The 16,386-nt window shown below is 37.8% G+C and overlaps 2 protein-coding genes across 3 annotated transcripts in view; one reads left to right on the top strand and one right to left on the bottom strand.

Annotated features, from left to right (window-relative positions):
* Positions 1-1,025: 1,025 nt before the first annotated feature.
* On the bottom strand, positions 1,026-11,392 carry LOC127427438 (pyruvate dehydrogenase (acetyl-transferring) kinase isozyme 2, mitochondrial-like). 2 transcript variants are annotated; one of them, XM_051675043.1, is made up of 11 exons: positions 11,150-11,392; positions 10,503-10,644; positions 6,827-6,898; positions 6,083-6,267; positions 5,909-5,998; positions 5,669-5,746; positions 5,290-5,366; positions 5,102-5,200; positions 3,767-3,877; positions 3,527-3,640; positions 1,026-3,187 (listed from the first exon to the last, which is right to left on the bottom strand). In XM_051675043.1, exons 1-11 carry the CDS (start codon positions 11,370-11,372, stop codon positions 3,044-3,046), a joined length of 1,335 nt encoding a protein of 444 aa, XP_051531003.1. In that variant the 5' UTR covers positions 11,373-11,392; the 3' UTR covers positions 1,026-3,043. The 2 variants fall into 2 exon arrangements, with proteins under 2 accessions (XP_051531003.1, XP_051531004.1); XM_051675044.1 differs by lacking the exon at positions 5,669-5,746.
* Positions 11,393-15,696: 4,304 nt separating this feature from the next.
* The window catches only part of LOC127427363 (TANK-binding kinase 1-binding protein 1-like), a 66,881-nt gene continuing 66,191 nt past the window's right edge, over positions 15,697-16,386 (top strand). The window contains exon 1 of the mRNA XM_051674928.1: positions 15,697-15,957. The gene's annotated coding sequence lies outside the window, so the exon portion shown is untranslated. The remainder of the gene's footprint in view (positions 15,958-16,386) is intronic.

Below are 16,386 nucleotides of genomic sequence, written 5' to 3'. Positions count from 1 at the left end.
AGTTATGTGCTTGGTTTGAAATGATAAAAACATATACATCAAGCATAATATATGAATGAATTTATTCATTCAAATATTAGCTAGGGACCATGTTTTTTCAGAAATGACTCAGAAAGATGAAGTTAGTTCTGAGAAATCTCGAGCATCATTTGTTTTCAGATGCCACATAGTTTGATATTTTACATCTGATGCATTTATATTCATATTTTTTTTATATAGTTAAAATTGAGATGTACAAAATATTTGACAAAAACAACATTGTCCACATATTATTGAATAAGGGTAAGAATTGTACATGATTGTTTAGAAGCAAAAAGTAATTAGATAATGAAAATCACATTGATTTGAGCATCACATGTATACTTCAAAAGCCAGAAAACACTGGAGACTCTGGACATAAACAAGCAAAACATCTAACCTTATATGGAGTACCAAGCAGCATGTGTTTCATATGTGATATATTGTAAGGGGATCTGTTTTTCCATAACAAGCACTTGTTTTTTAAGCAGTACTTGAGAAGCCCTTTTCAAAGTTGATCCAGCAGAAAAATAACAGTCTCTAGAGATGAGGGTGATACTGATTTTTTCCTCAAATTTGCTGCAGCAAAAAAGAAACAAAAATTGTTCCATCAAACTCCAGGTACTGCAGGACAGATTGATAGGTTTATGGTTCAATATAAAGTCATATTTGCTATGAGTATATACAGTAATTGTTCCATTTTTTCTTCTACCCAGGCTTGTTTTTTTTTTTTCATTCATGCCTCTCATTGTTGCCCAATGATATGTCAATTTCCATGTCTCCTGTAACCTTTAACAGGATGTTGTTTACCATGAAATGTAACCTTTAACTTACTGGGCAAAGGATCAGCATGTAGTAACTCAATCCACACCTGTCAATCTTCTTCAACTTAAATCTCAACAATACAGCCTTCTGATAAATAACCACCATTAGACAAACATAAAGGTTTAGGTTCAGTTTAGAAAACTTATCTCATAATTGACCACACTCCAGTGTAAAAATCGCACCAAAATTTTCGTTTATTTCAATTCTATATACATAATTTGCTTTAGATGGAAAACTTACAAAAAAATATAATTTTAGATTTTCAGGGCTAGCATGTTTCATACAAAAGCAAACAGACAATAAATACATAAAAGATGGTCCTTACATATAAAGTTGAATGGTGCAATTTCAAAGCAGATAGTTGATTTAAAGGGACAGTTCACCCAAGAATGAAAATTCTCTCATTATTTACTCACCCTTATCCCATCCCAGATGTGTATGACATTCTTTCTTCTTCTGAACATTTTTAGAAGAATATCTCATCCCTGTAGGTCCACACTATGCAAGTAAATGGTGACCAAAACTTTGAAGCTCAAAAAAGTACATAAATGCAGCATAAAAGTAATCCATACTACTCAAGTGGTTAAATCCATGTCTTCAAAGTGATATGATAGGTGTGGGTGAGAAACAGATCAATATTTAAAGTCATTTTTTACTACAAATTCTGCTCCCTGTCCAGTAGGTGGCGATTAGCATGAAGAATGTGAATCGGCAAAAACAAAAGAAGAAGAACTAGGAGAATTAGGAGAGAACAGTGCTTAAGATGGCTGATTAAAAGATGGAGATTTACAGTAAAAAAAAGGACCTAAATATTGATCTGTTTCTCACTCACACCTATCATATTGCTTCTGAAGACATGTACTCGACCACTGCAGTCGTATGGATTACTTTTAAGCTGCCTTTATGGGCTTTTTGGAGCATCAAAGTTTTGTATCCTATTGAAATGCATTGTTTGGACCTACAGAGCTTCTAAAAATCTTTGTGTTCAGCAAAAGAAAGTCATACACATCTGGGATGGCATGAGGCTGAGTAAATGATGAAAGAATTTTCATTTTTGAGTGGGCTTTTCCTTTAATACATCAGGCATGCTCCCAAAAAAGAAGGCAAACTATTTCAAAAACTCTAATTCATTGTGCCTACACTTTGTTTAATATTTGCAGAGAGCAAGAACTACCACATAGTGGACCAAAGCCCACAAAACTGAAAGGCAACTGCTGAGCAAAGGTCTTAGAGTAAACTTCACTCAGTGAGGTATCTAACATGCTTTAGCATGTTTAGCAATAAACATGCACAAAACACCGAGTTTGAAACGCTCGGCACATAAGAGTTATAAGTCAAGATTAAAATAAAACCATTAATGGTGCAATACATTCTTACTGGTTATAAACCTTTAAATCCGTGATCCCTTGCTAACACCTTGCACATTAAAAGTAAAGTGTAAGTACAAAACCAGGGATGACATTGACTTGTTTGGCAACTCACTGACATACCAAGTACAATGGCATCACAATTATGGCCTTTTTCTCAGCTTTTGGCTATTCTGAGAAAGAATACTTTTACAGTACCAATCAAAGTAGGTAATAAAGTAGGTAGGTAGTAAATTAATTTGGATTGATCCTGATATGTGTTAATGCTGTTTAAACATCAAGGTCTTCTAATACACATTATGATCCATCACGGGTTGCATATTGACGTTTATCTACCTTAATCTCTGATCTAGAAGAACTCTTAAGTTCCTGTTGTTACATGCTGGTTCCTATATCTAGCCAAGAAGGTCATGCCCCTTTCCTCCAAAACAGTGTGCAGAAATGCCATAGACTGTCCCCCTGGCCCACTACTCCACATCTGGAGCTTCCTCATCACAGTTTTTCAAAGAAGGAGAGTGGTTCAATGCAGATTCATTTGGCAATTTAATAGCCATCACAATCTACATGGGTTGGTATGGTCTCCAGGTAACACTGTGAAAACGCCTACTTTCTCAAACGAAAAAAGCAGATTATATAGTCATGGTGCAGAGGAAAACAATTGCATGCGCCAACTACAGTATTGCAGAGAGACTACGCTGCTTCACAGTGAGTGCAGAGTTGGGTCCAGGCAATAAGGACACCATTCTGTCCCACCATGTCGATCCTCCTTCACTAATGTGGTCATGGAAGTGTCCAGTATCCCTCCTGGAGGCTTCACACTGGTGCGTTCCTTTTCACTTTGCCAGCCGGAAGACAGCCAGGTCCAGCGGCTCTCTGCTTGGGACACACCAATCATCTGCCCCCTGGCTGACTTTATAGTTCCGCCGAGCAGTCTTATTAAATACTGGAAGCCTCTCCACTGAGTCAGTGGATAATGCCTGAGGAAAGAGGAAAAAAAAAAAAAAAAAAACACACGATGTAATCATTCAGGGTACAAAGAAAAATGCTTTCAAAGATTTCCAGAAGGAAACGGCAGCAATTGTAAGGCAGCAAAATGACAGTGTTAAAGGGGGACAGTCTATGGCATTATAGGTAGGCTTAGGTTTGTATTAATTAAATATTGCATCAGAGTTTGTATGGAGTCTGTACATTATGCAGTTCTGGCTGAATTAATTGCAGAGGAAAAATACATATGGTTAGGGGTTTAAAAGAGACCTCTACCAGAATGTTGGCGTTACAGGGCTCCCACATTTCCCAATTTCCCCAACTTCATTTACCTTCAGATGAATGACTGCATCAGTGCCATGGCCCTCCATAGAGTAGAGTTGGAGATCACCCTGGAAGTACTTGGCATAGAGCCGGGATATGGGTAACCCATAACCAAACCCAGCCTGCAGAGACAATAAGTGGCTAATATTATAAAGGGGAACTATCAGCCTGGTGATCCTATTTGTTTTTATTTGCAGTTTGTCTACTTAACAAATCATTAAGTATTTAAAGATGAAAGTATGTTTCACCAATGGAGCCCTTTGCTTCTCGTCCATCTGGGGAGTTGGTGCTGTAGAGTACATGTAACTGAAAAGATTCTCTATCTTCCTGAAAGGGACTCCTCCACCTCTGTCACTCATCTCCATAGACAAAGAAGACATTGTTAAAAACTGCTGGACAGGAGAAAGGATGTATTTACACTTAGTAACTTAATGCATTTTACTTATCATATAGCTATCTGATCATAAAAAGACCAAGTGTAAATGCCCTCCAACACGCATTCGAGATTGATAGTAACCTCAGGAGGTGGTTTGATTTTTTTTTTTTTTCTCCCCAATTTGGAATGCCCAATTCCAAATGCGCTCTAAGTCCTCATGGTGGCATAGTGACTCGCCTCAATCCGGGTGGCGGAGGACGAATCTCAGTTGCCTCCACGTCTGAGACCGTCAACCGCGCATCTTATCACGTGGCTTGTTGAGCGCGTTACTGCGGAGACCTAGCGTGTGTGGAGGCTTCACACTATTCTCCATGGCATTCACGCACAACTTACCACGCACCCCACCGAGAGCAAGAACCACATTATAGTAACCACGAGGAGGTTATCCCATGTGACTCTACCCTCCCTAGCAACCAGGCCAATTTGTTTGCTTAGGAGACCTGGCTGGAGTCACAGGAGGTGGTTTGATTAAAGACACAACTTGGCCAAGTATAAATGCATCTGGTTGTTCAGGCCACACAAATCAATGTTACTCCTTCCAAATGGAACTATGTCAGCATATGGAAGTTTGGGAGCCCACATGGTTGGAGCAACCACGAAACTCAAACACTCAAAAACGGGGCAAAGAAAACGCCAGTGTAAATGGATTGTGCAAACTGTACCTAATCGGAAAACAATCCGATTGATTAAGACACAAGGTGTGACCAAGTGTGTAAAAAAACAGAAAACACTGGATTAGGGCACAAGGGGTAGGAAAAACAAAAAAACTGTTACTGGGCTAACACTGAGAGGGCATGATGCCAGGCAGGCACTGACCATGACTTTGACCTCTGATCATGATAGGTTGGCATAAGTACAGGGCTCAAATCAGCATATCGTCAAGGTGACCAAACAACAAGTCCAGTCAGCACTAATCTATTGTGTTATGCAACAGCAGGTGTGCTGATCTGTACTGTTTCAGTGGTGGGAAAATGCCCTCAAGGCTCCAGTTACGTCAAAACAGGGTTATACAATCAATAAAGGCAGTAAAGGTATACAAACCACATTAGCCTTTACTGGGTTTAACAATCTGATCTAGAAATTGTAAAAGGAGAGGAATAACATAAAATAAATGTGTTTACAATGCAATTGCTCAAGTTCAAATCACCTTGATAGTAAGGTCCTCTCCTCCTATGGCCACCATAACTTGGATAAGAGGAAGATTGCTGTCTTCTTTATGGTTTTCAATGGTTGCTCTCATAGCATTCTGAGGAAGGAGGCAAATTGTCATGACAACATTCAGCTTTCCTTATGCAAACAGCATTGTTTCAGAACATGAGATGGGCTCCAGCTCACCTTGAACAGTTCGAACAGCATATGGTAGAGATGAGAAGGCACATACACTATGTTAATAGGCTGGTTCCTGTTGTTAGCTGTAAAGCAATATAGAGTACAGAAATGCAGAAAGTAGACCAATAGAAGACAGGGAAAACTATTTGAAAACAATATCTATTTTTGCAGTTCTGACATTGGTGGTGCAGAAATAACACACTTCTCCTTTAAGAAAGTCTACAGCTGCTAAACATCTATTATCAAGCGGTGAGCTCTGAACAATTATGCAAACAGAACCAAAATGAAATGAACAAATGAAATGAACTCAATCTCAGTATCATACTCACTCAGCCTTTATCTTGTGATTTTGCAATCAGCTATTTAATATGAACATTGTTCTTACTGTTGAGTTCCTGAAGTACCAGATCAGGAGAGCTGAGGTAGTACTGATCACACAGCATCTTGGCACTTTCATATGCATCTACATGAAAAATTAGATACATGCGAAACATAAAAGAGTACAATGTACTGACAAAGCAAATGGGTCACTGATTTTGAGGTAAATGTTTGCTATACAAACACCCACTCTAAAGCTAAATTGGTTTGAGGTTTCACCGAAAGTACATATTTTTGCATACTATACCTTTAACAACTTCTGCCACCTGACAATGAGGGTCTATACTGCCAATGGTATTGGGGTGGACTGGATTTGTGGCACCATCAAAGACAAGAGCTAAAATCAGTGAAAACAAGGTCAGCAAAACAATTTAAAAGTACAATACTCAGAGGTATTATTTGTGTTGAATATTGTGCTTACTGTGCTGGTTGATAAGCATTCTGATGGATATCCGGCTTATGTAGAACCGGTCCAGAAAATACTGAATATTCTGATTTGTGACTGGATCTTGACCAAAAACTTCTTTATATTCAATCACACCTTGGGCCATAGTGGGTACGACATCATTGTGTCTGTTTCGGATGTTGACCAGAGTATCCACAAACCTAAGTAGAAAGTCAAGAAGGTTAGACTAAGCAATGACAAAACATACTCATGTAAGACTCTTTATTTCCAAAACACAAAAGATTTTTAGAAGAATATCTCAGCTCTGTAGGTCCATACAATGCAAGTAAATGGTGACCAAATCTTTGAAGCTCCAAAAAGCATATAAAGGCAGCACAAAAGTAATCCACACGACTCCAGTGGTTTAATCCATGTCTTCTAAAGTGATCTAATTGGTTTTTGGGTGAGAACAGACCAAAATATAACTCCTTTTCAACTATAAATCTTGACATCAGCAGTCTCCAAATCATAATTTCAAGCTTGATTACACGCTCTACGCATGCGTCAAGCACTAGGAAGTGTAATCGAGCTTGAAATCATGATGGTGCCTAGAGACTGCAATGGCTGAAAAAGGAGTTACATTTTGGTCACCATTCACTTGCATTGTATGGACCTACAGAGCTGAAATTAGTGTTTGAAAAGTCAAACACTAATGGGATGGCATGAGGGTGAGTAAATGATGAGAGAACTATTCCTTTAATTAATACTCTTCTAACTTACTCTTCTAATACTCTGTGGTCATCTGGACTTTTCTCCAAGAATTCCAAGATCTCCATCAAACTCTGAATATACCTAAGTGCACAAACAAAAACAGGAGGGTTTGAATTTGTATCTAGAATTTCATAAGAAGTAATAAAATGGTGTGTGAGCACTGTATTCATCAGGGAAGCAAGTTTGTCTTTAGTTTTTAAACAGACGCTTTTATTGACAACACTTTGTAGTATAATGTCATGTAAGCAAATGTGTTTTGAACAGCTCAAAATATATCCTTTCGATAAATTATATAATAACGAGATATAAGTTATGTTGCGAAATATACAGGTGCTGGTCATATAATTAGAATATCATCAAAAAGTTGATTTATTTCACTAATTCCATTCAAAAAGTGAAACTTGTATATTATATTCATTCATTACACACAGACTGATATATTTCAAATGTATATTTCTTTTAATTTTGATGTTTATAACTGACAACTAAGGAAAATCCCAAATTCAGTATCTCAGAAAATTAGAATATTGTGAAAAGGTTCAATATTGAAGACACCTGGTGCCACACTCTAATCAGATAATTAACTCAAAACACCTGCAAAGGCCTTTAAATGGTCTCTCAGTCTAGTTCTGTATGCTACACAATCATGGGGAAGACTGCTGACTTGACAGTTGTCCAAAGACGACCATTGACACGTTGCATAAGGAGGGCAAGACACAAAATGTCATTGCAAAAGAGGCTGGCTGTTCACAAAGCTCTGTGTCCAAGCACATTAATAGAGAGGCAAAGGGAAGGAAAAGATGTGGTAGAAAAAAAGTGTACAAGCAATAGGGATAACCGCACCCTGGAGAGGACTGTGAAACAAAACCCATTCAAAAATGTGGGGGAGAACCACTACGCACAGACGTATGCAAGACATGGGTTTCAGCTGTCGCATTCCTTGTGTCAAGCCACTCTTGAACAACAGACAGCGTCTGAAGCGTCTCACCTGGGCTAAAGACAAAAAGGACTGGACTGCTGCTGAGTGGTCCAAAGTTATGTTCTCTGATGAAAGTAAATTTTGCATTTCCTTTGGAAATCAGGGTCCCAGAGTCTGGAGGAAGAGAGGAGAGGCACACAATCCACGTTGCTTGAGGTCCAGTGTAAAGTTTCCAGTCAGTGATGGTTTGGGGTGCCATGTCATCTGCTGGTGTTGGTCCACTGTGTTTTCTGAGGTCCAAGGTCAACGCAGCCGTATACCAGGAAGTTTTAGAGCACTTCATGCTTCCTGCTGCTGACCAACTTTTATGGAGATGCAGATTTCATTTTCCAACAGGACTTGGCACCTGCACACAGTGCCAAAGCAACCAGTATCTGGTTTAAGGACCATGGTATCCCTGTTCTTAATTGGCCACCAAACTCGCCTGACCTTAACCCCATAGAAAATCTATGGGGTATTGTGAAGAGGAAGATGCGATATGCCAGACCCAACAATGCAGAAGAGCTGAAGGCCACTATCAGAGCAACCTGGGCTCTCATAACACCTGAGCAGTGCCACAGACTGATCGACTCCATGCCACACCGCATTGCTGCAGTAATTCAGGCAAAAGGAGCCCCAACTAAGTATTGAGTGCTGTACATGCTCATACTTTTCATGTTCATACTTCTCAGTTGGCCAAGATTTCTAAAAATCCTTTCTTTGTATTGGTCTTAAGTAATATTCTAATTTTCTGAGATACTGAATTTGGGATTTTCCTTGGTTGTCAGTTATAATCATCAAAATTAAAAGAAATAAACATCTGAAATATATCAGTCTGTGTGTAATGAATGAATATAATATACAAGTTTCACTTTTTGAATGGAATTAGTGAAATAAATCAACTTTTTGATGATATTCTAATTATATGACCAGCACCTGTATATCTATATCGGGAAATATCTATTTTACTATCTATCTATACAGTACACACACACACACTGTATACTGCATATATTAAACTAGTAAAGGGATGCTTGTAACATCGACCTGAATCCACAAAAAACAACAGTAAAAACGATATACCACCCTGCATAGGCTACTCTGCATAGTCAAAGCAAGTTTTGTTGCCTAAGTTTCCACTCTTCCTAAAAGGCACACAAACAATGGGAAATGTGATGCGTCAAGGCACGAGGTAGTGAAAGTAGTACGTAGTTCATCAGAGACCCTCCTGGAAGCAGTAGCAGTTCTAGCTTGTATGGCGCCCTGGGCGAAACCCGCTTCAACACGCCCCCAAAGTTGTTGACCGGGCGGGTGCTGCCCCCCCACAAGATGCCACTCTGGGCAACTGCCCATGTCGCCCATGCCTAAATCCGCCACTGCAGCCTGGAAGTATACAGTATAGCGCCCACCCTGACGCAGACTGAATGCTGGGAAAAGTTCACACGCTCTGCGTCATCAAAATTTAAAGTTTGGCACAGACTCAGAATCAGAATCAGAATGAGCTTTATTGCCAAGTATGCTTACACATACAAGGAATTTGTCTTGGTGACAGGAGCTTCCAGTGTACAACAATACAAAAACAATACAAAAACAGCAGCAAGACATAGATAATAATAAAAAAATAAAAATAATTATACACATACATACAGACACACACATACATACATACACACATACACATGGGTAGTGTAAATCTAATACAATCTGTTATGTACAGTGTAAATACAAATCTGTTATGTACAGTGCAAATGTTTTTTTTTTCTTTTTTTTTTTTTCTCAGAGGAATGAAATGGCAGAAGAGGTTGGATGTGTTGGATAAATATAAGAAAGACTAAACTGTGTATTGCACATAGTTATTGCTCAATGGGGCAATTTAACTGTTCATGAGATGGATAGACTGAGGGAAAAAACTGTTCCTGTGCCTGACGGTTCTGGTGCTCAGAGCTCTGAAGCGTCGGCCAGAAGGCAACAGTTCAAAAAGGTAGTGGGCAGGGTGAGTGGGGTCCAGAGTGATTTTTCCAGCCTTTTTCCTCACTCTGGAAGTGTATAGTTCTTGAAGGGGGGACAGGGGGCAACCAATAATCCTCTCAGCAGTCCGAACTATCCTTTGTAGTCTTCTGATGTCTGATTTCATAGCTGAACCAAACCAGACAGTTATTGAAGTGCAGAGGACAGACTCAATGACCGCTGAGTACAACTGTATCAGCAGTGCCTGTGGCAGGTTGTATTTCCTCAGCTGGCAAAGGAAGTACAACCTCTGCTGGGCCTTTTTCACAATGTGGGTCTCCCACTTCAGGTCCTGTGAGATGCTAGTGCCCAGGAACCTGAATGACTCCACTGCTGCCACAGTGCTGTTTAGAATGGTGAGGGGGGTCAGTGTTGGGGTGTTCCTCCTAAAGTCCACAATCATCTCCACTGTTTTGAGCGTGTTCAGCTCAAGGTTGTTTTGACTGCACCAGACAGCCGGCTGTTTAACCTCCCTTCTGTATGCGGCCTCATCTCGGATGAGGCCGATGACAGTGGTGTCATCTGCAAACTTCAGGAGCTTGACAGAGGGGTCCTCTCAAGTAGACCAGAGTGTTTACAGAGTACACAACAAATATCCAGCTTGTCATCAACACGCCATGTAATCACCTTTTAACACAAAATTGTCTTGTTGCTACAACAATGCTAGCCAAGATAGATTAGTTTATACATGCAATAGCCTGATGATGTTGTATAACTCACCAGCTTTGAACCATTTGAACAGATGGAGTGGTGAGTAGTCTTTTGGGGAGCAAATTGATTTCTTTCATGATGTTTGACAGACGTACTGGTAACTCTTGTCTCAGGAAAACAAATGAAGTTTTCTCACATGCGTTGGTAGAACCTGGACGCAGATGGCATTAAAATAATTATATTTAAAAAGAAAGAACATATGTATGCCATGCTGCCAACACAACACACGTGTTAAAATATAAAGGAACGATAGGCTCACTGCTGAAATGCATGCACAGTCTTAATGCTTAATGCAATTAAATAGTCCATACAGATATATGGACATCACCACAGTGTCCCATAACAAAGACGCCTGCAACTACATGATGCAACACTCAGCCAGTATGAGCTGAACAGCAGCACCAGTAGAATGTTTGAACACAGGCAGACTGACCCAAAGAGCACATGCAACTCTGTATCCATGTATACAAACAGTCACATAATAGATTGCATAATAATAATATGGACTGGAGAGCCTAATAATAAAATGTGTCTGTTCTCCATCTCAACTAATTGCACACGATTCTTGACTATTGACAGAATTTACGCACAGGCTATACATGTAACACATACAATATATATATAGGAACAAATAACATAAGAGGATGAGCACTCACCAAAATCGAGAAATTGTTTCATAGATAGTGGAGAAGGAGAAAATTTGGAAAAGTGTTCAATATGTTGAGGCACATTGGCCAAAGCAGCATTCTTCATAATAAACCTGACGAACTTCATTTCGGTGACTGGGCTGAAACTGAGAGATAACAGATATAGCAAAACTTCAGAGGCAAAGATCCAATTTATCAATAGGCTAGCTAAGCTATGCTGTTTATAATTCATGTACTGCGATGTATATGATGGTGTGGGAACCATCTGTTCCCGAGAACACGCAACAACCAATCAGAGCGCGAGATTCCTATTACTAATCCAGATTCGTCCAATAACATGTGGAGGCGGAGCAATTTACTGTTCTGGAGCCTATATAATTATTTATTTAGGGACATAAACACGTGTATAACCCCTTGAATACTGTGTGGGTTGCGTCAACAAGAATGCATATGTTCTTTACATCACAAACTGTGACTGTGAACAATGACTATTATTGAAGTCATTAAAGAAAAAGAAAGATAAAAATGGAAGACATGGTACCGTGCATAAAGGCTATATTAAATTTGACACTGTCATTATAACAAGTCTTTATTTGATTTCCATTTATTTAGCATGGCACTTTTTTCAATGTCTATATAGGCCTATCATGACAATAAATGTAAAACACTTATAGCCTCTATATGTGCATGTATGGTTTCATTTATATATATATATATATATATATATATATATATATATATATATATATATATATATATATATATAAAGTCACAGGGCCTATTTGTACAAGTGGTGTATGCAAAATATTTCCAAAATTCTACAAAAATGAAAATGTTCTAATATGTAACATATATTTTTCCAAAATCATAGTGGAATTTAAATATGGTCATATATGCCTAAATATCTGAACATTGCTGTATACTGTATATGGCCACATATTGCATTTCTGTGTGGGTTGACAGGAATTCAGTTAAGCCTCATTTTAAATTTATATTGCCCCAATATTTTTCAGGACAAGTGGGGAAAATTTATAATGTGCACATGCATCATTTTCCATGCCAAGTTTTTCTGTTTTGAATGGTATATGCATGGTTGAGGGCATTATGTCTCATCCAACACTAACAGGCCAAATCCATTCTTGCATAACCAGGACAGTCTCAAAAAAAAAAAAAAAAAAAAAAAAGCAAGTCAATCATGCATATTTCACTCTCTCCTTCCAGCCAGCAGTTAGCCAAGAAAGTCAGAGATATATCCATATTTATGGGCAAATTTTTGAGCGTAGATGTATGAAAAATTACTGTCTTTAAAAATGAATAAACCAATGGAAATTACATAGCAGATTGCCAGATGCATTCAATGTAATTAGGCTGTTTGGTTTAATCTTATCAATTTTTTTTTTTTTTTTTTACAATGGAGGCCTAGATAAATCAACATGTAGTGGCCCATTCCATGATTAAATCATTGCAAAGAACGTTTCCCATATGTTCAAAATATATCTCAACTGTGTAAGCTCAACTACACCACTTTGTGGTCAGTGTAGGAATATTTTTTTTCTAATCTTTCACCACAATTGAAGGCTACACATTATTTGGCATCAGTGCTTATAGCCTACTTATACTACATAATGTATGTTTTTTAATGTTATAAGCAGAGGTGTAGAGTAGCCAAAACCTTTACTCAACTAAAAGTACAATTACTTAAAAAAATAATTACTCAAGTAGAAGTAAAAGTAATAATGTTAAAAATTCCCTGAGTAAGAGTAAGAAAGAATATTCAAGTAGTGAGTAACTAGCTACTGTTTACTCTCCTATATTCCAGTACATGATACACATTTAACATGCATTACAGAATGATTATTATTATTAATAATAATAATAATAATAATAATAATAATATTGTAAATACCGGAAATTGTCATCATTCACTACCATGTTGTTCCAAACCCATATAACTTCTTTCTTCCATGCATCAAATTAAAGGGACAGTTCACCAAAAAATTTAAATGCTCTCATTTTCTCACCCTCATACCGTCCCAGATGTGGATGACTTTCTTTCTTTTTTTAGAAGAATATCTCAGCTCTGCTGGTCCATACAATGCAAGTGAATGGTGACCAGAACTTTGAAGCTTCAAAATGCAAATAAAGGCAGCATAAAAGTAATTCATACAACTCTAGTTATTTTCAGAAACATTATGATAGGTGTGGGTGAGAAACAGATAAATATCTATAACTTTATAATATAAGGACCTTTTTTGCTATAAATTCTCCTCCCTGCCTAGTAGGTGGTGATATGCACAAAGAATTGAATCACCAAAAACACAAGACGACGAATGTGAAAGTGGAGATTTATTAGTAAAAAAGGATTTAAATATTGATCTGTTTCTCACCCACACTTATCATATCTCTTCTGAAGACATAGATTGAACTAGTGTCATTTGAATTCCTTTAATGCTGCCTTTATGTGCTTTCTGAGCTTCAAAGTTTTGGTACCCATTCACTTGCATTCTAGTATAAACTAACAGGGCTGAGATATTCTTCTAAAAATCTTTGTGTTCAGCAGAAGAAGAAGAAGAAGAAGAAGAAGAAGAAGAAAACATCTGGGCAGAATTTTCAATTTTGGAAAAATTATTCCTATAAGGAGATGTTAGACAGAATGCTAACCATAATCATCATTTACTTTCACTGAATGTTTTTTTCCCCCCTAACATTCTGTCTAACATCTTTTGGGTTCCACAGAATACAGAACGTTTCACAGGGTTGGAAGAACATGAGGGCGGGGAAATGATGATATAATATTAATTAAATGCCGAACTATCACTTTAAGGATGCTTCTCAGATTTGGACGAATCAGTAAATTAGAAGAGAAGTTTGGAAACCTTTTTCTAGTAATTATTATGGTGAAAAACGTGAACAATGTCACTCAGTCCCAAGTTACATATAATGTTTAATTATACACTGAAGCAAGATCATTCTTTATTCATGCCTTCTGTCGTTATTTCACAGCTTTTTACATCCTGCGTGAATTTAGTTCAGTGACGGTCCAGCATTGTCAGTGCTGAAAGAATTTAGATAATTAGTTCTGTACACTAAGGATAAATTGCACCTTTTCTTTGTGTTAGGAAGCTTGTTCTTTTTTTACACATTTATTAACACTTATTAAATTAAAACCAGTAATGGGACAGGAACGCTACCCATTGTAACAAAGTAAAAGTACAAAAAATGTCATCAGAAATTTATTTGAGTAAGAGTGAAAAGTACTCACCATAAAACATACTCATAAACGTAAATTTTTTCCAAAATGTTACTCAAGTAAATGTAACGGAGTAAATGTAGCGTGTTACTACCCACCTCTGGTTATAATAAATTCACAACTGTTAAAGTAAAAAGTTAGGGGGGTCTAAACACTTTTTGCTCTATACTGTATATATTAAAAACTCATGGTTAAAGCCTACTGCCATAAACTCTATTATAGTATGTCAACCCAAATGCATTCTGTCTGTGCTGAACAGTAGTGATTGTAAAGCCATTAAGACCTAGAGGCATGGGGAGGAGAAAACATGCCCAGTAAAAATGTATTTTATGGCCTGACACTGGCAATTGGTGTCCTTTTTGCACTCTTTCCTAATGGAGCAGCTTACTCATAGGCCTACAGATCGATTCTACTCAATACAAAGGCAAAATGCCATGTTCACTCTCAGGCCATTCCTCCTCAGCTACTAAGTATTATCTGAAAACAGAATTTGCAATGTATTGCCATTGCCAATTTACTTTTAAATTCAGATTAGTATTCCAAAATCATTCACTCTATAAAATCAACATCTAATAAACATTTTAAGTTATACATTTCAGTTCCATTTTATGTTACAGAAGATTTAGATAAAGCAGATGACTCTTGGAGAAGAATCGTGTTCCCCTTTTTTGCAAATGTTTTCAAACCACACAATGATGACTTAGACATTACAGCTTTATTTTCTGTTATAGCATAATTTCCTGTACAGCTGCTTTGAAAGGTGCTATACAAATGAATATGACTTGATTTGACTGACCCTTGTGTTCTGTGTGAGGTCTAAAAGACCTTAAATACTTCTTAATAGCTTTGATTTTTAGAACTTATTTCTAAATATGATTTACAACATGATTTAAAAGTTTTTCATGAAGTTACAATATTCCTGCTCAGGGTCTCCCAGACCCCAGTGATAAAACAAAAACTCTCTAAATGCAATGAATGTTTATATGCTGAAATTCTGTGATGAGTGCACACAATGTAGCATTGTTTCTATTTATCTGTCTGTCTTTTCTATCCATCTATTGTCCAGCTGACCCCAACATGCATAACAATTACCTTTCCGATAGGTGCTTTAGCCTACTTTTTGGTAAAAGGGTTAAAGCTGTCTGGCTTTTAATAAGGTCAGATGACATGATTTACAGTTTTTGAAGGGAAAACAAAAGGTTAATCTCTTAATGACTATTTTTAATCTCTGTATATACACCATAAGAGTATCTGGGACCACAAAGAACCAGGAAGTCACGTCAGACTCAGCAGAACATGAGGGCTAGGTATTCTAGCACAGTCTTTGTTGGTAATGTTTCATGTTGACCTCCTAACAATGATGCTTGTAGCAGCGAGAGACGAATCTACAGCAGTGGCGCGCAAGCTCTCTCTGATCTCTCTCACTGAGTGCAGTTGAGAGGAACAGAACCAACAACAGCAGCAGCGGAGAATAGCGGGGATCAGGCATTTACAATTAACGAACACTTCAGCTGTGCCTGGCCCTTAACTCAAGACATGACAGCAAAGGACCAATCGACGAAAGACCGTGAGTGTTCTTTCCTATATTTATTCATATTTGAGGTACATGGTTAGAGTATTGCAGTGCGGGTTACATCTACATCATTGAGGGCTATACAGTGGCAAACAGCGCACAGCCATGTTTTACAGAGTGCTCTACAAATGTACGTGTAAATGCAAGGCGACACGAGAAGCGTTAAAGCTAAAATATGCCTTGACAGCATATTTACACATTTTCAGATATCTGCCTTAAGCCGCTCTTCGTTTGTGTGAATGCAATGAGCAGTTTTACAGCAGATGCGTGTGGTTTGCTCAGCCGCTGTAAGTAGATCGTCAAATGGAATAGGCTAATTAAAACTACACTTCATCGAATGGAAATTATATGAAATCACAACGGACCCAGATTATAAAACCATGCAATAGCCTATTTTTTATTTTATTTTTTATTTATTTTATC

The sequence above is a fragment of the Myxocyprinus asiaticus genome, chromosome 36 (genome assembly GCF_019703515.2).
Source record: "Myxocyprinus asiaticus isolate MX2 ecotype Aquarium Trade chromosome 36, UBuf_Myxa_2, whole genome shotgun sequence".
NCBI classification, from domain to species: domain Eukaryota; kingdom Metazoa; phylum Chordata; class Actinopteri; order Cypriniformes; family Catostomidae; genus Myxocyprinus; species Myxocyprinus asiaticus.
This window is presented reverse-complemented; position numbering and strand designations above follow the sequence as displayed.